Here is a 23708-nt window from a genome sequence, read left to right on the forward strand (position 1 = left end):
GAAGCCTTTGGAGTTCTAATTTATAACTGCACATGGACCTTGGTGCTGCCGCTCATGTCTGATACAGTTCCTTTACTGGCCATTATAATGAGGCTTTAAGCGTGTGGGGACTGTAAATCTGTTACAGTGAGATTGCTCTGCTCCAGATCTGACTGGACCTCACCTCATTAAATCTCACACGCAGGATCAAAGAATGATTTATTGTCCTTCTCGGAGCGCACGAGTCAAAGCAGCGTGAAGTCAGCGCAGTGTTACGAGTCACGGCGATCAGCTGGGAAGAACCTCAGACGTCTGAGCTTCCTTAATGAGGACGTGTGAAGACAGCGCAAACACGGCACGGGGTCAGAAAATGACATAAATGCCACATATGCTTCTCTACACCTTTATTTTAAATGATCACGTTTTGGTAGTTGTCTAATTATTGATTTTTAAGTTACTAGTTCAGAGATACACGCAGGAGTCACGCAAACTCTGTAATTACCGTTACGTTGGTTCCCCATCTCGCAGGCGTGTTATAAATGCGTGAAAAGACGCATTTCCGTCAACACAACACGTCCACCGTCGCTTTTACTGCGGCAGCTGGCGGGCTGCTGCGAACTTGCAGTAATTGATCGGAGCGCGAGCGCAGGACCCGCAGGACGAGCAGCGAACGGAGAGCGGGGCGCCGGGACAGGCTGCGGAGCGGAGACCCGTCCGTCCGTCCGTCCGTCCACGGCAGCGTGAGCCCCGCGCGGGACGACGCGTGTCGCCGTGCGGGATTGGACCCCGCGTCCGACGCCGGCCAGCGCGGCGCTGACCGAGGCGCGAGGGGGGGGTGCGCGAGGCATGTCCGGTCCGAGGGGGAGCGCGTTCGACGCCGCAGCTCCGAGACTTCATCCCTGATGCGCGCCGCGGAACCGGATGGTGGCGAAACAATGACCCGGGCTCTCTCCATCCTCGCGTACGCCTTCTCGCTGGTTTGCTGTAAGTGTGTCCTCCTTTCAGTACTGCGGCTTATTTCTTTGCGAAGTTCCAGCGTGTGTTTGTGCGCGTTTCGGCTCATTTTTGGGCGTAACGTGCGTCAAGAGGGAAGTGAGCGTTGTTTACTGTCATGAAGTCCAAATCCAGCTTTGCAGCTTTAATGGAAAACACAAACTCACACACGGCTTGATTTCCTCAAAAAGAAAAAAATAACTTTTGGATTTTAAATATGTGTAGGAGGGAAATTGATGAGGCAGCAAATATTGAAAGCATTCTGTTGTGGGTCACAAACAAAATGCTTCAGCATCATCTGAAACATGCACACACACATATTTATTTGACCTTTTTTTTCAAAGAAGAAACAAAGAGACTAATATACGGATTCTTCTATCACCAAGAAAAGAAGTAGACAAAAATGCCTGTGTAACACATTCATTAAGTTGGCAGCTGAATTCCATTTTGGTAAAATCGTGTTTTTCTCTGTGTTGTGAAGCGTGACCTTATCAACTCCAGCATTGTATTAACACGCCTGACCTCACTCTCAGTCAGCGTAGTGTCGGGGCATTTTGCACATTATTCCTGCAGGAGCACGGACCCGTTCTCCACGTGGCCGTCACCTCCGGGCCCGACTGTGCTGACCGCAGTCAAAACCGGCCCGGAGACGCTAAAAACAAGGAGCTGTGACAGAATCATAAAAGGCAGTGGATCTCATTTGCAGCATTAACATCTCATGTCACCTATTGACAACAGCGATTCTCCAATAGGCCTCAGCGAGAGTCTGAGTCGGGGGCATTAATAACCAGCAGCGCGTGGAGAAAATGGAAGCAAACGCGCGACGTGCGTTCATTCGGCTCCGGACGAGAAGCGACGCTCATGGCTTTTAATCTGACGCGTCTTCTCCCGGCTGACGGAGGCCATTATTTAACGGTGGAGGGATTTGCAGGTTAAGTGCTGGTATTCGTTTTTAGCTCAATTTAAAGTTGGCTTCACGCTAATGCAGAATTATTAACATGCTGTGAATAATTGCCCTCGTCCCAGATGTAATTACTTATTTGTAAAGGACTGTGGGGCCTTTCTGGCATTTCAACATAATTTCCACAACACCGACGTCTCTAGCTCCCTTAATTGACATTTGCTGTTTCCCTTGAGACTTGAGAGAAAATTTTACATGATTGAAATGAATGTTTTATATATGTTTCATATGTTTCTTTCATTTCATAGACTTTCTCTACAGGGCTTACTGTATATGCTGTAAACATTTAAAGCTGCCTTAAAAATCTTTTAGAAAATTTTAATATACAATGTCACAATTTCATCTAACTTTGTACATAAATGTTTTGTTCCTCTAAATTTTTAATTAAATTTTTTTTGAGTAGTCTTCCAGATGACGTCATTATGGCATTTTAGTATGCTGTTTTTTGAGAACACTAAGCCAAACATGAACGTTGTGTCGCCAGGTAGCAGCAGTGCTGACTCAGAGGAGCGCCTCATGAAGTGGCTGCTCGGAAAGGACCGGTACAATCCGCTGATCCGCCCGGCTGTCAACAGGACCGAGAGAGTCACAGTGAAGCTGCAAGTGTCTCTGGCTCAGCTCATCAGCGTGGTGAGCGCCCAAATACTCAGAGAGGACAATGTGCAAGGAGGGGGGGGGGGGGCAGAGACTGAAAGGGCTCTGACAGAAAGGCCGGACACAAAGCGCTGGGAATCCATTAATTACAAACCAGCCCGGGCCCAGATGCAGCCGCTCTAAATGGATGGACGCAGAGGCGGATACGTGGTCAGCCGTGATCTCTGCCTCTGTCATGTGCAGATTGAAACTTCAGCACATTGGATTAAAAGAGGCCATAAAGCTGTTTTAGCCACAGCGATAGAGGCTGCGCTCTGATTTACAGGGGGCAGAGCTGCCGGCGAGCGGCGAGGCTCACCCGCAGCACCGCCTCGTGAGTTTCCACTGCACCCAGTGGTGTAACTGGTATTAATTAGGCAGAGGTTTCATCAGAAGCACATGACAAGCTGTTTGAGGCGAGACGAGGCTGCTGTTACATTTATCCTGTGTGTAAAGTGGACACCAGGCGGCGTTTGTGTGGTCAGTGCTGCCGCCTCACAGCCGAAGAGCGTTTGAGCGCCGGGTTCAGTCACGGAGGCTTCTGTCCTTGTGTCTGCATGCATTTCCTGAGCTTGGTCCCACCAACCCAAGATGGGACTGGCTCCAGCCGCTGACCCTGTGAAGCCATTAGGATGATGGATGCCTGCACAACTCTGCCTGTTCTGCAATGAAAGTTGCAGCAGACTGATTCATTGTCTTCTTGTTACTCAGCATCTTTACTGGTGTCACCTTAAGCAATAGATCTAAGTAAATGTAGTAGAATAATATATATATAACTCTTCCACCTACACAGTATATGCATCACAATACCTATCTATTATAGGTGGGAAGCCCGTCCCTACGTCATTCTTGCAGTTTCACCTTATGAAACCTGTAGTATTTGTTCACTAATAAGTAATTGTTATGCAGGAAGCATCACACACATTTTGGCTAATCTTCCCTCTTGTTTGTTTCCAGAATGAAAGAGAACAGATCATGACCACCAATGTCTGGCTCACTCAGGTAAGTGTCACGGCATCCGTGTCTCGTGAAACGTCCTTCCCCCTGAACTTGAATCAAACCGTGCCTGTTCTCGCTCACCGTGGAACAAAGTGCCCCTGTAATTGTGCGCCGGCCGTATTTCACCGATAACGAAGCATGTAATTAGAAATCAGCTGGTGTTGTGTGGCGCGTGCACGCGTCCGTTAATGGCCTGCTCTCTCCAGCACTGGGAGGATTACAGGTTATCATGGGACCCTGCCAAGTACGAGGGCATCGACAAGCTGCGCATTCCATCCAGACACATCTGGCTCCCAGATATCGTTCTGTACAACAAGTAAGCATCGCGGTGTTCCCATCGTCGCAGCAGTCTGCTAACGGCGTCGCTGCTGCCAGGTGAAACCCCTCTGTCTCTTTTCAGTGCTGACGGTACGTACGAGGTGACCGTCTTCACCAATGCCATCGTCCTCTTCAACGGCAGCATCAACTGGCTCCCACCGGCCATCTACAAAAGCGCCTGCAAAATCGAGGTCAAGCATTTTCCCTTCGACCAGCAGAACTGCACGCTCAAGTTCCGCTCCTGGACGTACGACCACACGGAAATAGACCTGATCCTGAAGTCGGAGGTGGCCAGCATGGACGACTTCACCCCGAGCGGAGAGTGGGACATCTTGGCCCTGCCAGGCAGACGCACCGTCAACGCTTTGGACCCCACGTATGTGGACCTCACCTACGACTTCATCATCAAGAGGAAGCCTCTGTTCTACACCATAAACCTCATCATCCCCTGCGTTCTGATCACGTCTCTGGCCATTCTGGTCTTCTACCTGCCGTCAGACTGTGGGGAGAAGATGACGCTCTGCATCTCCGTGCTCTTGGCTCTCACCGTGTTTCTGCTTTTGATCTCAAAGATTGTTCCTCCCACCTCTCTGGACGTGCCCCTCATCGGCAAGTACCTGATGTTCACCATGGTGCTGGTGACCTTCTCCATCATCACTAGTGTGTGTGTGCTCAACGTGCACCACCGCTCACCCAGCACCCACACCATGCCCGCCTGGGTCAAGCTGATATTTCTCATCAAGCTGCCAGCCCTGCTCTTCATGAGGCGCCCGCACAATAACTCTGCGAAGCAGAGACTTCGTCGGCAGCGGTGCCTCCGGGCGAGGAGAGCCATTTTGGGTCTGGGTTACCCAGTTTCAGCCAAAACGGGAATCACCATGTCATCTTCTGCCTTGCTGTCCTCCGACTCGGCCTTCTCCACTCCGGGACACAAAAACACAGCTCCTCCAATGAGCTACAGCCACCACAGGATAGGGGAGCTCCCCTCCACCGACTACCTTCCCACGTTTACACAGAACCTCCCGCACAGAAGCGGCTCCAACTGGACCGCTGACGTCCAGGAGGCAGTGGACGGAGTGCGATTTGTGGCCGAGCACATGATGGGAGATGATGACGACCAGAGCGTATGTATAAATATGAGAGAGATCTTTGACTGAATCCCATAAACGGGTTTGTGCAAATATATTGAAACTGGCAACAAACTAAAGTCAGACTTTGGTAAATCGATCTGTGTCAAATCAATAAAATAGAGGCAACGAAAGGAGAAATGAGTAATTTCCACAAATGCAGAGGGCAACAGTAAAAGTGTAAAAACAGAATGTGAGACATCATGGATGATGAAACAGTGAAACATGGCACTGACTTGTGAAATGCGTGTCTATTGCAGGTGATTGAGGACTGGAAGTACGTGGCCATGGTGGTGGACCGCCTGTTCCTGTGGATCTTCGTTATAGTGTGTGTGGTGGGCACTCTGGGCCTGTTCCTACAGCCTCTTTTCCAGAGTCAGATTGTTGGCAACCAGCAGCCCAGCTCAGAGACCCCTCGCATCTGATCAGCATCAAGACTCAGCAACTTACTTTTCTTTTCATAAGCAATCGATCTTATAGGTATAAGTATGTAATAGCTTTCAAGTCTTCTTTTTTGCTTGTCGTGCTGCGCTGGCAGGGACCGGAGGCCCTAAAACTCTGCTCCGTGTGCCAAATTCCACCAGTATTGCACCTAAGTGGGTTTCAGGGAAAAAAATGTCCTTGTGAACAACTTAATATGTGCATTTGTGGAACAGACTGAATCTTGGTGTAAGACACAACGTCTCAATAATCAAAACCTTGTGGCCTAAAGCAATAAAACACATTATTGCTCCTCATGGTGTGCGGAAATGATGCTTCTGGACGGGAAATAGTGTCTAGAGTTCATTCACCTTGACTTTCACAGCTGCAGGACTGAACTGAATGTAGCGTCCACAATGCTTAAAAATGAATATACCCGATACGGACACTCTACGTAACATTTGATTGCTATCATCAGTTGTTTACATAACATTTTATTTGCGTTTATTATATTACCAGATCAGTGAACTGTAATGTGTGATTAAATAATAAAGATTAATCTGTGCTATCCTCCATTTTGATTAAATATATCAAATTTGCAATAAAGTCTTCAAATTGTCAGGGTCCTGCCAAAGTGCTGCATTAATGTGTGTTGCTGGTGATGGTCCACGGAGCCAGCAGTTCGCAGAACATGTGCCAATTAGAACATTTCATCACGTAAAAGGTTCCTTCTGGACGTGAGGATAAAAATGTTGATGCAACAAACCATTTGAAGGAGCCGGTGTTGATTGTTTTACTGTGCAGTATTTGTGTCGCAGCTTTAACAGTAGAACACTAAAAAGCTTCACTAGGACCTTTAACCGTGAAGAAACGATGGCGTATTTGTTTCACTGATAACCTTTACTAGAACTCGTGCTTCTCAAATTTGTACATTCTTCATTCCCACTCCCTTATACACGTTTACTGCTTAATAAACAGTGCTGAGTGGGCTTGTTAGTGATTCTGCACACCGTTGGTTCTTTTGTGAGACCTTCACATAAATCAAGAGGTCGCAATCAGCATCTATGTTAATGATCTGCCTTAATTTGGTTTAATCACTGTTCGCAGTTCTAAAGATCGTTTGTTCGTGCGTTATTCACCGCTAACTTCCTGTTATTAGTGCAGCGAGAGAGCAAGTAGCCTCAACAAACCCGGTTCGTTGTCTGCTGCTAAAAAAGCTGAACACAGCTTGAGGAGTCTTCATTTAACACTCGATGAAAGGCCAATAAATCACAAGCCTTATGTCATTAGTCTCTAATTAGAGGGATAGATGTGCTGTGCTGCTGCATTCGCGGGGGCGAGTATGTTTCCAACAAGGGTTTACAGTAACATTGAACAGTTGATGAACATGTAAGGAACTGTAAATAAAGTACTTTATGCTGTATACTGTATACTGTGTACTTGTGTCTTCTTAAGAAGGGTTAAATTTGGAGCATGAGATAAATGCAATAAAAGCAATTTGAAAATGATTTCTTACATTTGAAGATGCAAAAAAACGGATTTAATTACCGTTACGTATTTTTTATTTAATGGGACATCCTCCTTCCTTCCAGTCGAGGCAGTCGCCTTTTCTCCCACTTGAAACCTGAAAATCACTAAGACGTGTCCTTAAAAAGCGAGTGTTCAGAGTTAAAGCTCTCGGTCTCAACTGGTACAGGTACAGTACAGTCTGTAATCAGGCACGTACTGATACGTTTATGAAGACACGGGACAAAAATCAATTAATAAAGAAGGAACCTATTTGTCTTTGACAGCTGCCCGCTAGGACCGTAACTAAAGTACACACTAAAGATTGTGGCTGTGTTCCTATTTAATATAAGATTAAGACACTGTGTCCACTATTGGCTTAGAAGTTCAAAGCGGCCCGACTGAAACAATGGTCAGAACCAGTCCTAACAGAAACAATCTGAGCAGCTTTTCCTGCTTCATTGCATGAGGTCACCCAGGTTTGCAGGGCTCTGCCTCCTTTAGTGACTGGCTGTGTGCCGTCGTGTGGCTCTGCCTCCCTCTCCCTGCTCTCTGGCTCTCAGCAGCTTTCACTCTTCCCACTTTCTCCCGTCTGCTTTCCTGCCGAGCGCTGCCTTCGCTGACCCTGGACTCGCTCTGCTTTTGTCGGCTGGAACGCGATGGGAGGCTGTTTCTGCTTCGCTCTGACTACATGTTCCTTTCTTCTGTTTCTTGTGTCTGGTGAGTGACAGGCAACTGTTTTAAGTTGACATCTTCTTACTTGTTGCTGTATTACATACTATAACTGTCTTATTTACTATTATTTACTGCATTAAAGATTACTTGTTTAAAATTTAATTTTATAATCATTCAATTGAATCAATTTCATTTTGTGAACCCACAATTACAGATTGATTTCACTGTAGTCGTGGTTGTTTATTTATAAGGCTGAAGCTACTGGTGTCATTGCTGCCAGTTATCCTGATTTAAACCGAGTAAACGCATGCACATGCTCAGTACGAACCCCATCTGATTGTGAGACACTGTTGTTGCAAACTGCTGAACATCTGGCAGCCAGTTATCCTGAAAACAAGCTGGACGCGTCCAACCATTCACTGGCAAATGTACAGCACGTGTGACTTTCTGCTCTGATTCAGGAGGCACATGCTCCGACGCAGAGCACAAACTCTTCTCCGTGATATTCCACAACTACAACCAGTACATACGGCCAGTGGAAAACGTGTCGGACCCCGTCGTCGTCCAGTTTGAGGTGTCCATGTCCCAGCTGGTCAAAGTGGTGAGTGCTGATGTCTACAGAAGCGGGTGATGGGAGGATACGTGCATCACTCTGCTCACTGAGCAGTGATGACCTGGGCAATAAAAGCAAGAGATCGCATAAATTAGCATAAAGACACCCTTTTGCCGGGTGGGGGGTGGTTGAGGGGGCTGCTGTGACGGCAGCCGGCCCCTCGCTGTCGCCAGACGCCGCCTCTTCAGACGAGCTCGTCGCGCATTTAATAGCAGGTTTTGGTGGAGCTTGTTGAAAGCTGCAGAGCGGCGCAGCACACGCACGCCTCTGACTCAGACAGCGGATGTGGATAATTAAGCAAAGAGGCTCAAGTTGGACGGAGCAGACAGCTCCATTCACAAAATCAAGCAGTCGTGCATCAACGTCTTCCCTTCATGATCGTGAATCACTCTTGCTCTTTTACACTTTCCACATTCAGACACTAGAAACAGAACGTAATGTGATAATTGGTGCGATTTAGAGGTGACGATGGGCGCCTGCTTCAAATTTTTACAATAATTAAAATTGCTTGGTTTCCTGCCTATAACTTCATTTAACCAGTGATATGGCAAGCACTTAAGAATAATCCTGTTATTGGACTTTTCAGAGGCTAATCTGTTTTCCTTTGCCTTTTGTAAACAATATTGACTCGTTTCCTTATCAGAATGTAGAAAATGATTGAGGCCCCGTCTGCAACCAGAGTAGACGCAGATGAACCATATTTCATTATACTCTTAACTGGGGAAATGTGGCACGCTGGGGCGCTCGCCCTGCTGATGGATGACTTTTATTCCCGCGGCACCTGGTGCCTTGAGTCCAGATGCTGCCGGTGTTGGTCACCCTACACCAATTACAGCAGAACTGTATGAGCTCATTTAGAGCATCAATAGCCCATCGGCTGCGCTGCCTCAGTCATCATCCTTGTTTCAGACCATCTCTTGAGGGGGAAACTGGGTTATAGCGGCTGCAGAGTGTTTTAAAGAAATAGACTTTGTGAGAAAATTGGATCAAGCTGCTCTAAAGCTACTTACTGTGTCTTATTTGTTGTATCATTAATATTACATTTAATACCAGATCAGAACATGGGAACAGAACATTCAGGGAAGCTCTCTTTAACATTATGCTAAGATAAGCATCTGTTTGTTGGGACTGTATGTTTCATTGTGATATAACATTGCATGTTAATTTAACACTTAGCTATAAAATTAACATCTTTTCAAAAACGATATGTATAGATAAGATCTAATATTTTAATAAATATCTGTAAAATATCCAGACTTTAACCGTATGGGATAAAGTAAACTAATCCACTCTCCATCCATTCCATTCTGTAAGCGATTGGAAGTGTGCATTTGCTGCCTAGTGCTTTATAGAATCATAATCTAAAATCAAGATCACCCCGTGGCTTCTTTCCATCCACTGGTGGACAACCACGTGAATGGTTAACGGACTGGTTCATGAGATTGGCTCATTCATGGCCTAAGAGTCAAACAGAACCTGATGCCCACAGTTTCCCCCCGCCCTCATTTTAATCCCCTGCTCCAGATTTACCGCTGAGTTGTTAGGATGAAAGTTATTGCTCTGCTGAGACCTCCTGGCTCCAGCCACGGTGCGTTACACTCCAGGAGTGGAGGACTCAGGTGTGCACGTCTAAATCCCTCAATCCCGAGACCTGACCCTGCTGAAAGCACACAAACATCAGTGGTCATCTGAATGATTCCCTGTGACGCCGCCTGTTTCCATTCCAAATGTTAACACACCATTGTTTTTCTAGGCTTAGGCGCTTTCATTGCCTCTCCGGTTCTGTGTTTCAGGATGAAGTCAATCAGATCATGGAGACCAATCTGTGGCTGAGACATGTAAGTGTACGGTGCATTATTGTGCAAATGGACACTGAGCAAGGGCATCGAGTATGGATCTTCATCAGGAGGAGACCGGCAGCCCTTGAATTATTCATGGCAGGAAGTTAGAACACATTGATCCTTGTAGTACTAGTGACTGAGATTCAATGGTCGATACTACAATGAAATTATTTGACAGTGGTCTGGAATTTATCGCGCTTGTCAAAGTCAAACGCACTGATACTGTGACAGAGACCTTTGCATGTGTCCTGATGCAAAGCAGATTTAATGTCCATATGATTATCACACACACAAGGCAGGAATGAAGCCATTGTGGCTTGATGCTCTATCACTGAACTGGTCTGGTGTCTCATCTTCCATGATGCATAGTGCAGTAAACTATACTTTTGAGGGTTTTGTACTATATTATTATATATTATATATGGAATTAGTTTTTGGTGTTGAAAAGCCAAGTTGACTTATTTTAAGTATTTTTTTAACCTACATACAAAGAGGGACACTGTATAGCTTCCAACCCAATTGTTCAATTCCTTATTGAAAGTCAATGTTTCTTAATTAAGTAAATGTTTTACAGCTCTCTAAAGCTGCTTGACTGTTGTTTCTTTATGACTCCCATGGGTATTACACTCCACATCCTTAAGGGAGGGTAAAAGAGAGCATTACAAACCTGTTTTATTTCCTCACAAACACACAGCTCTGTTGGATATGACAATTTCTCAGACTGGTAAAAATGGAGAGATCGTTTAAAACCACTTTTACATTCTTGGCTGTGTACAGTATTTACCCGAAAGTCTTAAAAGCTGGAAAATACATGGACTGAAATATTGCTATTGCCAAACAACAACATAAGGTGGAATCCTGAGAAATGCTCAGAACACAATATTGCTGAGTAAGTGATGAGATACCATGCTGGATAAAGAAGGCTTCGTCCAGGCCTAATCTAGCTTTTTGACACGATTGGCTTGTGGGTGGAAGCACCAGTTAGACTGCTAACTCCCAGTTTGTACAGTTGCTCCTCACAATAACATGGTTTGAGTGTAATCACTTAAATTAGGTAATTTTCTTAATGTTTTTAGGTTTATTGTGTTTATGGCTGTAGAAGACATTTCACCTCACTTCTAAATGATCAGCTCACACAAGCGTGTATGTAAACGGTGGAGTTGTTAAGTTGAATCAGAGTGTGACGACTGTGAAATCGAGGAACGAGGAGAATCGGTAAATTGGTGATCAGGGAAAACCTCCCGTTGAGAGAGGTGCGACTTTAAGGATAGACCTCCATTAAAAACCTTGACCAGTAGCCATTAAAATGCACCAGTGGGACAACAATCACTCAAACGCTTGAGTAGTTTACGTCAACTAGCCTGAGTTGTAGATTGTGTTTACTACTGGAACTACGATGCTCTGTTTTGCTGTTCAGATCTGGAATGACTACAAACTCAAGTGGAATCCAAAAGAATTTGGTGGTGTTGAGTTTATCCGAGTGCCCTCCAACAAGATATGGAAGCCAGACATTGTGCTGTACAACAAGTGAGTATGACAACAAATTAAAAACCTGGCCCAACATTTCTATTGATTGTTGGGTGCATTTATTATAGACAAATGCTGCACAGTGGCATCAGTCTCTTGTTCGCATTCTGCATGGATCATACCCTGCTTTGCATATTCTGAAGTTAGAGTATACGGAATGTCAGAGTGTGCAATTTACTAAAACCACAAGGCTTTTTGTTGATTAATATCGCTCTGACGCAAGGGTCAAATCTTTATGGCCTTCAATAACTCATCTGGCCTCATTTGTCACTCCCTCCTCCTTCACTGTCTGCAGCGCAGTTGGAGATTTCCAGGTTGATGACAAAACAAAGGCCCTGCTTCGTTACAACGGTGATGTTACCTGGATCCCGCCGGCCATATTCAAGAGCTCCTGCAAGATTGACGTCACTTACTTCCCCTTTGATTATCAAAACTGCACCATGAAGTTCGGCTCCTGGACTTATGACAAGGCAAAAATTGATCTGGTTCTGATTGGATCCACCATTAACCTAAAGGACTTCTGGGAGAGCGGCGAGTGGATGATCATCGATGCCCCTGGCTACAAACACGACATCAAGTACAACTGCTGCGAGGAAATCTACACAGATATCACTTACTCTTTATACATACGCCGCCTTCCTCTTTTCTACACCATCAACATGATCATCCCCTGTCTCCTCATCTCCTTCCTCACCGTGCTAGTCTTCTACCTGCCATCGGATTGTGGTGAGAAAGTCACTCTGTGTATCTCTGTGCTACTTTCTTTAACCGTCTTCCTCCTCGTCATTACAGAGACCATCCCCTCCACTTCGCTAGTCATCCCCCTGATTGGGGAATATCTCCTCTTCACCATGATCTTTGTCACACTTTCCATTGTCATCACTGTATTTGTACTGAATGTCCACTACCGCACACCCAAAACCCACACCATGCCCTGCTGGGTGAGGAAAGTCTTCCTGGGACTTCTGCCCAGGGTGATGTTTATGACCAGGCCTGAGAGAGACCCAGAGAAGGTAACAGCAGATGGCAGTGTTCAAGTCACGCATTCGAGGGCCTGTGCTATTCATTCATCGAACACTCTGTACAAGAAGCACAAACCTCAGGCCCTAGCTTCCAGCGTGGTGTCCAGCCTGACGACCCGGCAGCGCCTTCTCAACAATACGGAGCTTTCTAACCTTAATAACCTGAGCGGAGACACAGCCAAAGATGCAGCTTCTTCATATTTATGCAGTGAGGGCCACTGCAACTGCTCTTGGCACCACAAATCCAACAAACTGCCTGCAGACTCTGGGGGAGGGAGCGGAGGACTGGGAAGTCTGGGAGCACTGGCTGGAGGTGGTGCCATTGGGGTTGGAGTGGAGAGCCAGTGCTCCAGCTCAGAGTCTTTGGACGGGGGAATAAAGTCCATGCTGCCGCTGTCGCCTGAGATCAGGGAGGCGATTGAGAGTGTCAAATATATAGCAGAGAACATGAGACTACAGAACGAAGCAAAGGAGGTGAGTGCACACGATCACTACTTTCAACATAGTGACATCATCTCCAACACTTAAAATCGTTAACGTGTACTATTCGCTCTGATCCTTCCTCAGGTCCAGGATGACTGGAAATACGTTGCCATGGTTATCGACAGAATCTTCTTATGGGTTTTTGTCCTTGTGTGCATCCTGGGAACCGCTGGCCTCTTCCTACAGCCTTTATTACTCGGAGAGGACATATGAACCTGCTGGACAGCACGAATGCTCCATGAATTCAACAACACTGAATTCTCAAAATGGCTCAGAGAGAGAGAAATGTATGAAGTGCTTTGTAGATAGATGTTCTTTTGTTTTCTCCGATGCTGAAAACATAACGAACAAACAACTGTAAAAGTCACAGTGAGCATTCAAAAAAAAAAGGAAATTAATTATATACAGCATCTAATGCCCCAAATTCTAATAAAGAGTACATTTACCATGGTGAAAGTGTGACATCTTGTGGAAATGCTTTATTACTACATGTGATGCAAGCGTTGCTGTTGAGCTCAAAAGGCTGAAAGGGACTTCCTGATGATTAGAGAATTTATAAAAACAAAACCTAGAGCTTGAGTGCCTGAACCTTGTATCAGCTGAGTCTGACCCACAGGAGAAACGGATTGAAGGTGCACACTTTGAACTATGTATATACAAATATGCCCTTAAATTATTTGACCTGTGAAGAGAGATGCAAATGTTTTATATTTACATGCATGTTTTACTCCAGATTGAACAGGGGAGGTCCACACGAGCCATTACAGCTCATTCAGTTCTTCTCAGGTGCGCCCTTCACACCTCACCTGGGGTCCAAATGTGGTTGAGGTTGGGCCTAAAAGCTAATTATGACTACTGTATGTTACATCCTCTGTTCAATTGGCTTTTCTCACTACAAAAAGTGGAACATAGGTTGTAAATGTACTATATGTAACTTATTATTTTACTTCTGTTATAAATGAAATTTACAGATGTGTCACAGTAACTATGTCTTCACCTTTATGTTTAACTTAACTACTGAAGCTGACTAAGTTAAACTATATGTGTCTGTACTGAAATGGAAGCTCCTGCACTGATTGCAATTGTTAGTAGGTCACACTGTGAATCTGTATTCAATTAACCTGAGGGTGCGATATACCATTACAAAGAAATCCAGCTGATATTAATTAAAATCTGTCAGAAAACCACAAGGTCAGACACTGTGGCACCTCAAGCTAATGAAACCTCAAATTAATTAAGTTAATTAAAGCTCAGTCAAAACTCTTGCATAATTCAGTCTGTACTGTTTGGCTCAGTGGATATTTTGCCAGGATAATTTTCTATTAACAAAAGGCAAGGAGGTTAATTTTTACTAACTTTCACTCTTAACAGTAACGTTCTACACATGCCCATCCTTTCTAGTTTACACGTCGGACGCCCCCACAGGAAATGGTTAATTACAATTTCTGCTCATGCAACTCTTTAGGCATCTGTAGGTGTCGAACAAAACCTTGTACAGTTTCTTACAGGATACGCTGCGTGGACCAAATACAAGAATCATCTTACTAATAAGCATGATTACACCCATCTTTCTGCTGTGTGAGTATTTAAAAAGTAAAACATTTATGGCAAACTTATTTTTACATAATAGTTTATTTACGAGTATAATTTACAAATGTGGGTAAAATAATTCATGTTACTTTCTTTTCTCAAGGTATTCTGACAAGGCAGGCTTTATGTCAAACTAAAGGTGATATTTCCTTTAATGACAACATGTCTGTGCTGTGTTGTGTCATGTAACAATAATTATCATCATTTATTTTGCAGATATTTCTCCTGCCAAAATCTTTGCCCCACTAAAAACGATAAGTGAAGGCAGCAGCCTTTATATTACATGCAGCACCTTTGGGTCAAAGAAACAAAGTACCGTTTATGTTTATCTGTGTAAGGACGGTGTTGGAATTGATACAGCAATGCAGAAGAAAGAGCAAAATGATGCTCACTTCGCCATACGACAAGTTAGTCGTCATGACAGCGGCCATTACAGCTGCATTTACTCTAGAACTAAGTATAAGCCCTCTGCACTAAATGATACAGGATCCTCCAGGATTCAGATTCAGGTTATACGTAAGTATTTTCATACATCCACAGTATAAGCACTATTTTAATGCCATGTTTTGCTCATTTTATGCCTTTGCCGTGCAGCCAGTTTTCTCCCTGCAGACATTTCAGTAGCTGGTCCATCCACTGTCAGCGAGGGAAACCATGTTGAACTCAGGTGCACTTTGTCTAAGACCGTGCAAACACTCGGTGAATGTCAACTCGTCCAGTCGTATTTGACAAGGAATGACACCGTTGTCCAAGTGCAAAGATTTAACATCACACAAATGGAAGCAACTTTCATCATTGAGGGAGCTGTCGTGAAGGATTCAGGGAGTTACAGCTGCATAGTGCTGCCCCTGAAATGCTTTGAGATGAATAAAGGAGCGCTCTATGGGAATAATTCCATATTAGTTGAGGTCAAAGGTGAGGAAGGCACTACATATAATTTACCAGAGGTCTAAATGTATGTGTTTTAGTCAAAGGGTTATTAGTTTTAAATGCAATAATGTTTTATGATTGTTTTGCTTTACAGCAAGTTTAGTCGGTCAAGTAATGTTTTATAGTGGAATCATAAGCCTGATGTTGTCACTGGGTTTCTGTCTGTGGATGATCAGACACAGATGCGGCTCCTCAAAAGGCAAATAATACAATTTTTATATAATTGAAGTACTGTAATTGTATACCATTGTGCATTACTCAAATTCTGTGTTTGCCTGTTGAAACAGTCCACTCAAGGCACAATCAAGTCTCTGACTGGTAAGACTTTTTGTAAAAACACTGAACGTACAAATGAGTATGCAAAGAGTAAAAAATCTTTAGGGTTTATATTGTCTTTTCCTATAGTCCAGAAAGTCAACAGCCACATATGCACATGTTGGGGGAAGAGCAGGAGCAGACTAAGAGAGAGGATGTGGAATCACCAGACAGTATGTTAACAAGAATCCTAAAAAAAATACCTTAGAAAGAAACATAGAATGGAAAATCAAAGTCCAGTGCATAAATAAATGTTATTGTAAATATTAATGCTTTTTTTTACCCTTCTAGTATTTTCTTAAAGTCTTATGTTGGTCATGTTTTTGTTTTTGATATTGAGGTGGATCTTTCAGTGTGGAGGAGGAAGACAGGTAAATATAAAAATAAAATAACTGTTATTTTGCTGTCACGTGTTGGGATTTATCACCAGTCTGTCTGTCTGAAGTTTTCAGAGTGATGATTCTTCTTACTATAATGGAATAGTGTACAGTGGCAGGTAAGTTGATAACCTACATTGTTTCATTTTCTAACATATATAATAAGAATATAATGCACTGATCAAATGCGTAACTTAAAAACAACAACACATATCATTTACTGTAATATATATAAATATAATGTATAACAATAATCAACTTGTCAGTTAAGAAGCTAGTTTTCTTCTTACACAAGAGAATACCTTAGCACAAAAACCACATCTTTATTGTTAGACATGAACAATGCTTCATAGCCTACATGCTGTGCAACAAACCAATGAGAAGAAGCAGTGAGCGCACGCATTTAAAAATATCAAAGGCTTGTATTTAATTGTGAACCTTTCAACCACAGATGACTCCATCCTTCAAGCACAAGATCAGACAGTAAGCTGACTGAATAACCACGTACAGTATCCTGTGTGCTGCAGCTTTTATTTGTGAGCAAGGCAATGCTATAGAATGAATATAAACAGACAAGCTGTCAGAAATCTGATCTCACCCAAAGATCTGCTAATGAAACACTTCTGCTTGTACTTCCTAGCGAATCACTTACTTGGGTCTTGTTTGAATCGTAGTCATTCAAATCCTCAAACTACTGTATGTATTGTAATGAGTAGCCTTTTTAGAGCTTTGTGCCACTAGTGTGTTAAACATCAAGGCTGATTTTTGCTGAGTGCTAAATATAATCCCAAAATATCAGATGTTTCCTTTTCTTGCATATGTGTTACAGTAATTAAACATTTGGCTCTGTTGATTTTATTGTTGGAAAAAATGCATAAAAGAACATTAAATAATAAAATTGAAGCAGTGTCATTATGGTAAATTCACATTTGTAGTAATAGAATATACTTTATTCAAAAGTATTACTTAAAACTATAGTATGCAACTTTTTAACTCCACTACAAACATGTTTGAGGTTCACAGAACTGAGAGGGGAGAAAATCTATTCGCTTTTTTTGAAATTGTGGTAGGAGCTCAAGGTTAATGACTAGGTTCAAGACCGCACAGCATACAGGAAATCAACAACTGCAAAGGAAAAGTAGGCTAAGATAATGCAAAAGCCAACCTAGAAACTATCATGAGATATTGTTCATAGTTGTGATTCAAAAACTTTCACTATTAATTGATAGATACTAAGTAGTAGAAATTAGGTAGTAATTTTGGTTGTGTTTTGTTAGTGGTTACAATTTCAAGTCATTGATATTAAATATTCTCCATGTTAAGAAAACATTTGGGGGCACAAAGGGGATCTATACCTTTAAGAAGAATAAAAAAGTGAAAAATGCAGACGAGAGCTGAGATGAAATTCATGGAACACAGCATTTAAATAAAATCATTCTACCTTTAAGTTTTGATTACCTGTTACTCTGACACATTGTCCTTTACATTGGCGTAAACAAAACTTAAAAAAAGCTAAATACATGATTAGAATTCCTTGATAAAGTTACAGTAAGTGGATTATTATGAAGCTTTTCTTTTGGGTACTGCTTACAAGAAGAGACCAGTGATCAGAACTGTTTTACAGCTTCTCTAGATTTTTGTTTGCACTTATATTCAATGTAGCAAAAATTATAGTAGACATTTATGTACATTTAAGCCAGTTCATTAAGGTATAAAGTATTAATATTGCACATATATCAGTGCAGTACATGAGCTGTAATATTAAAACATTGCCATGGAGGGGCAGTGTTAGTTCAAAAAGCTTAGTTGCTGATGCAACGAGACTCTGGGGTCTTTGACCTGAGGACAGCGGTGTAATGAACCTAAAATCCTTTTATTACATTTCTCTAAATTACATCATCTGAGGTCGTGCATGCAACATCATCATCTCCATACTGATCTGTTACCAAGCGCCCTTTTAATGCACATCCATACCCCGGTGCAGGGCTTAATGGAGAGTCTGACAGAACAGCTAATAATGATTTATGAAACTGAAACGACAGAAGAGCAAAGTTAAACCTTCGTTTTTATTTCAGCTGTGCCCCTCAAACAAAGCACTCATGTTTCCGATTACTATAAATAGTGGAGGAAAAGAGGAGCATGTGAAATGAGAATAAAGGTCTCCATTGTCTATTTAACTGTCTTTCATATAATATAGTTTTATGGAAATAGTGTAAAATAAGCTGAGCTACACTGGTTTTATGCCACCACCTAGAAGACTGCATAACCATAACAACTGTACGATAGGAAGTATACCCTGATGATGCTGTGAGAAAAACATATTTTTAATTTATGAATCTCAGCCAAACTAAGTGATAAATCTTTATTCTATGATGCCAGCAGTTGTAGTCGATAACATAATTATACTGAAATTTGGATGCATTGGATTTGGTACATTAGTTAGTCATTTCCATTCATCTTTACACTTGGAAATATGGATTTCAGCTCCATCTAAAACACATCTCCGTGTGATGCACTCATCAAATCTGCAGCTTGATCTCTGGCAGAGTTGTAGCTGACAGAATGACTGAAGAGAGCAGACAGCAAATAATCTCTGAAAAGAGTCACAGTGAGCTGGATTTGCCGTCATTTGTGGATAGTAGATGCTTAGAGGGTACTTCCAGCATAGTTAGGGACAATGATGCTGGCCCATTTGTAAATAACAGGGATGAAGAGGAGAGCAGAGCCCAGGACTGACACTAGGAGAAAGGCCCAAAGAAACATTCGATCCAGAACTTGGGCCACAAACTTCCAGTTCTGTACCACCTGCGCAACAAAAGGATTTGATGTCACAGTTTCATACTGTTTTTTTTACTACTGTATCAATATTACCTGTGGTTGCACAAATACACAAACACCAACACACTCACCTCTCTCACCTCATTTTCTTTAACCACATGCATGGTAATGTAGCGAATAGAATCCAGAGCTGCTTGCAGGTTATGTCTGGTGTAGAGCAGAGGGGTTTCCTCAGACGTCGAGTCCTTCATACCAAACCCTACCGCACCGCCCGCCCTACCCCCTGCTGATGTAGCGTAACGGTCTACATGGCTGCGCATACAGAGCAGTTTGGGCAAACGATGCAGGAAGATCCTCCTCACCCAGGGTGCCATACTGTTATGTGTAGAAGAAGAGCGATGGTGAATGTTAATGGCAAAAACGGTGATGACAATGGAAAGTGTCACAAAAATCATAGTGAAGACCAGATACTCCCCGATGAGGGGGATAGCCTTTGAGGAGGAGGGGATAATCTCCTCAATGACCAGAAGGAAGACAGTAAGCGACACCAGCACTGATGTGCAGAGAGAGATCTTCTCACCACCGTTGGAGGGCAAATAGAAAACAAGGATGGTGAGGAAGGAAAGGCCAATGCAGGGGATGATAAGAAATAGGGTGTAGAAAAGAGGCAGCCTGCGGATGATGAAGAAGTAGGTGATAGTGGGGTAGGAAGAACCATCATCTGTTCTCAAACCACGGCTCCCTGTGGCCTTCACTATCTCCCATTCACCATTGTCAAAATAGTCTTGCTTATCTACATGGAAATCCTCAAGAATGATGTCCACCTGTTAAATACAGCATGTGATGTCAAGTCAGTAACTATCATTGACACTAAAGCACTGTACACTATGGAGGAGAGACTGACCTGAGAGCCGTCATATGTCCAGGAACCAAACTTCATTGAACAGTTCTGAAGGTCAAACGGGAAAAAGGTGACATCTATGGTGCAGGCTGACTTGTAATTGGCAGGTGGTGTCCATAATATAGTTCCATCATACTTAATAACAGCTTTTGTTACAGTCCCCTCGAAATGTCCATCAGAGCTGTTGAAAAAAAAACCCCTCTGTATTCACCTAAAGGACAAACACATTGGCCAAAGTACTGGCTGAAACTCAGATTAGTTTGTTTTCTAGTCATTATTAGAACCTAGTTTATTTATAGAGAGACAGGGTATTTTTCTAGGTATAATACATGCCTATTATACATACTTATCGTACAGAACAACATCAGGCAGCCAGATCCTATCAGAGGGGACTCGAATAGTTGTGATGCCCAGATAGTCGTCAGGGTTCCATCGGAGTTTCATGTCAGCCCACACCTACCAGGAACAGTAATATTTAGTATATACATGCTAAACAGCTAAAACCTAGTATCGGTTTCAAAAACTGAAAGGACATGACACACATTAACAAAATGTATCATTTTTCTGCTTTCTAAATTACATCTATGAAAGACATTCTTAAGGTGGCCTCATTCCATTCATCTGACTTTTAGTATAATGCAATCCATCACTGTAAGGGGAAGCAGCTGACCTAAATGGCAAAGCTTGATCTGTGGGGATAATTCATAAGATGCGTGACAGACAGGACAACCAAGACCATGAATAAGGTTGACAGGAACAGGATTGTGCAGGAGGTTTCCTGTGGAGGTAGGTGCGTGGGCACATGGCCGATAGGACTCAAATAAATGAGAACTGTCAGTGAAATGCCACCAGGCCAGATTAAAGAGGGGTGGGGAGAAGCTGACAGGTTGTCTCTATATGCCACATGAGGTTGTTTAGTTTAGTTCAGAGGTTGTTTAGTTCTAATTACATGGCCACAAAAATAAACCTACAGTACCGCCACATCTGCATGTGTGTTGATAATGGTACATCAGAGTAAATGTCACTACTTGCCTGTTTCATCCACACATTTGTTGTCATGAGTTGATTTTTTTCATCCTAAAAAGGTAAAACATTTAAAGTAGCTCATTCACCTAACACAAATAAATGCAATATAACTAAATAGTTTAGTTCTACTTTATGTAGTTATCATCACAATGTTATAATAAACACAATTAGTACAATACTGTTTTTTTCAGTCCTCACCACATCAACTAGCTGGGAGATGGCCAGTCCAAACTTCACCTGGATTGTCTGATTTAAGTATTCCACTGGACGAACCCATTTCTGGTAGTTTTTGAAGAGGTATTTTATCAGCTTGTCTTCTGCTTTTGCATACGAGGAGAGCTTTGGAACCCCTGAAAGTGTAAAAAAGCAAGGCGGTTTGGAACATTAAGCAACTATATTAAGCTTATTGCAATTCCACTAAATACTGCACCTTATTTACATTTCAGAACAAATAGGACATATTCTTAAAAACTAATCAATTTTCCTGTCTGTTTTTAGCACTGACTGCATCTCAGACATCAATGGCGTCACCTCTCTGACCTTACAACAGTGTTCATGTCTAGAATTTCTAGATATGACCTTTGTGCTAAAGCTTTGATTTCAAGAGACAGAAACTAAAGCTTTGAGCTAAATACCCTGAATATAAATCAGCATTAACACTTCTTAGAGATATCAGAGACAGCAGGTGTCCTTTTATTTGGCAGGTATGTTTCTTTTTGAATGTGTCACCTGTCAATAGAATTTCAACAGAATTCAGTTTTCTTTCAGTGGTGTTCTTGCCAACACCTTCAATTCAGAATCAGACGGTAATGGTTTAAACCATACAGATTTACAGTGCTAAAATGCTGAAAGTGCAAAAAAGCACAATCATGTGAACACGTAGTTTTTAACTGTATGGTGAAGTTCCATTTTTTCAGATTAGCATAGCATGTAGCAACAGCTACAGCAAAACTGCCGCATTGCTCCACTTTAGCAGAGCTCTGAGAAGAAGATATTGATTACATTTTGAATTACACATTTTTTCTTCAGCATTCGCGTTAAATCATTCACCAACTTGGTGATAAATTCAATTTATGGATGGAGAATGTGGCTGGAAATTTGCCACAAGACTGACCACAAATGTGTGGTGTCACTCTCCCAGCGTGTGTGGATCAATAAAGACAAGGCTGTAACACTTCAATCAATGGCTCAGTGAAATTTATCATTTCTTTGGCTTCTACCACGCCATCACCAGCATCATGCTTGGATGAAGGCAGAGTGAAGACTTGAAGACTGCACTATGGCAAAGTGAGGAATATTGAAATGACAATTTTTTACATCAATACAGCCAAAAATTTTAAACTAGAAAAGTAAAACTATATAAATGCTACGTATTAAAGGCATGTCCGTACTCTACTACATAAGTGTGAGGGACACTTTGCCATTTTGTACTTCTGATTAATTTATGTGTTACACATACTCAACTGACATTTTATATAATTCAACACGTGCTTTCCAGGTTACTACTGAACTTACTGTACCAGCATCTGACATCTACTTCTTACATGACTCTAGCTGCGGCAGACCACCTCATTATTCACTGACTATCTGTTCAGTCTTATCTTTCTCATTTATTACATGTCCACTAGGGTCCAAATAATCTTCCATCCCCTCTGTTGCACGTCCTTTCATTTGCATTCCATAATGTAGCACGCCAGGGAAACTTACGCAGCGAGTGGCACAGGTGGCAGCAGTACAACAGCGGTGGCAGAAGCAGCAGGGTGAGATAGGTTGCCCCACCTGCTCTGAGCATCATATCAGAGGTGGCAGTGGGTATGCACAGCTGGTCCCTCGGGCATTACAAAGCTGGAACATATAATTGAAAGCAGTGGTTCCTTTTGTGTACACTTCATGAATATTTGAACAATTAGATTGCAATTTCGTAATGATCCTGGGTAATGGTTCAAACTGCAAGGAAAACCTTGGTCTCCTAGGTACGTAGGCTCCAAAAGCAAAATGGGCAACACAACATCCTAAAGACATGCTAAACAACAGACTGGCTTGATCACACACCCAGATAAATTATACAACATCCTGTGTAAAGCCAGTAACACACAGACCCTTCACCTTGTTTAACTGACCCTTGTTTAAATGTAGTAAGCACATTTTACACAGTAAGCAGGCAAATGCTGTGTTACATACCTCCTCTGAGTCTCTCCCATTAGTGCACAATCCAGAGCAGCCGTGGAGGTGGAGGTGGTGGGAGGCTCGACGACAGCGACGGTGTAGCTCTAGCTCTCCTCCATTCCATGCAGGTTCTCTCTCTGCCCTCAAACAAATGCTGCTTCTGTCCTTGCTCCCTCCAATTGTGCACAGGCAACGCATCCTCTTCTCCCCTCAGAGAGCCCGCCCCGTTTCCCCCTAGCACCACCCCGCCTCCCATTCTCCGAGCATTCTTTTAGTCACTAATCACAGGCGGGAATCGCCCCTCTCTACGCAGCCCCCATGTCTGCGTTTCCACGGCAGCATCAGACAATAACATGGGCAGCCCTGCTACAGAGATTCTGCATCACATATTCATTCAGCAGCTTCCAGCTTATTACCTAGTGTCCACAGTCACATGTGGTGCTTCATTGTGTATGTATAAGAGGGTGTGGGGTTCCATGACAACATTATATCACCGGACAATGAGATGTTGTATGGGATGGGGGAGAA

At 42.9% G+C, this 23708-nt stretch overlaps 4 protein-coding genes across 7 annotated transcripts; 3 read left to right on the forward strand and 1 right to left on the reverse strand.

Annotated features, from left to right (window-relative positions):
- The first annotated feature begins 262 nt into the window (after positions 1–262).
- chrnb4 (cholinergic receptor, nicotinic, beta 4 (neuronal)) lies at positions 263–5747 on the forward strand. Its single transcript, XM_029145237.3, has 6 exons — positions 263–963; positions 2418–2563; positions 3524–3568; positions 3772–3881; positions 3966–5007; positions 5271–5747. Exons 1-6 carry the CDS (start codon positions 882–884, stop codon positions 5433–5435), a joined length of 1590 nt encoding a protein of 529 aa, XP_029001070.1. The 5' UTR covers positions 263–881; the 3' UTR covers positions 5436–5747.
- Positions 5748–7498: 1751 nt separating this feature from the next.
- chrna3 (cholinergic receptor, nicotinic, alpha 3) lies at positions 7499–14360 on the forward strand. 2 transcript variants are annotated; one of them, XM_029144185.3, is made up of 6 exons: positions 7499–7656; positions 8073–8212; positions 10018–10062; positions 11483–11592; positions 11888–13088; positions 13182–14360. In XM_029144185.3, exons 1-6 carry the CDS (start codon positions 7596–7598, stop codon positions 13308–13310), a joined length of 1686 nt encoding a protein of 561 aa, XP_029000018.1. In that variant the 5' UTR covers positions 7499–7595; the 3' UTR covers positions 13311–14360. The 2 variants fall into 2 exon arrangements, with proteins under 2 accessions (XP_029000018.1, XP_029000019.1); XM_029144186.3 differs by lacking the exon at positions 7499–7656 and having other exon boundaries at positions 8117–8212; positions 11893–13088.
- Positions 14361–14508: 148 nt separating this feature from the next.
- Positions 14509–17199, forward strand: LOC129603888 (uncharacterized). The gene is made up of 6 exons (XM_055507418.1): positions 14509–14675; positions 14791–14826; positions 14904–15203; positions 15282–15602; positions 15712–16428; positions 16761–17199. The coding sequence occupies exons 1-5, from the start codon at positions 14651–14653 to the stop codon at positions 15822–15824; spliced, it is 795 nt and encodes a 264-aa protein (XP_055363393.1). The 5' UTR covers positions 14509–14650; the 3' UTR covers positions 15825–16428; positions 16761–17199.
- A 1157-nt stretch (positions 17200–18356) lies between these two features.
- Positions 18357–23420, reverse strand: chrna5 (cholinergic receptor, nicotinic, alpha 5). Of its 3 annotated transcripts, none has more exons than XM_029144194.3 (8): positions 23196–23420; positions 22722–22859; positions 21213–21364; positions 21021–21065; positions 20344–20444; positions 19992–20169; positions 19219–19911; positions 18357–19114 (listed from the first exon to the last, which is right to left on the reverse strand). In XM_029144194.3, exons 2-8 carry the CDS (start codon positions 22807–22809, stop codon positions 18956–18958), a joined length of 1416 nt encoding a protein of 471 aa, XP_029000027.1. In that variant the 5' UTR covers positions 22810–22859; positions 23196–23420; the 3' UTR covers positions 18357–18955. The 3 variants fall into 3 exon arrangements, with proteins under 3 accessions (XP_029000027.1, XP_029000026.1, XP_029000025.1); XM_029144193.3 differs by having other exon boundaries at positions 19228–19911; positions 20335–20444; XM_029144192.3 differs by having other exon boundaries at positions 20335–20444; positions 23196–23413.
- Between the last annotated feature and the right edge of the window lie 288 nt (positions 23421–23708).

Source organism: Betta splendens, chromosome 3 (genome assembly GCF_900634795.4).
Source record: "Betta splendens chromosome 3, fBetSpl5.4, whole genome shotgun sequence".
Taxonomy (NCBI): domain Eukaryota; kingdom Metazoa; phylum Chordata; class Actinopteri; order Anabantiformes; family Osphronemidae; genus Betta; species Betta splendens.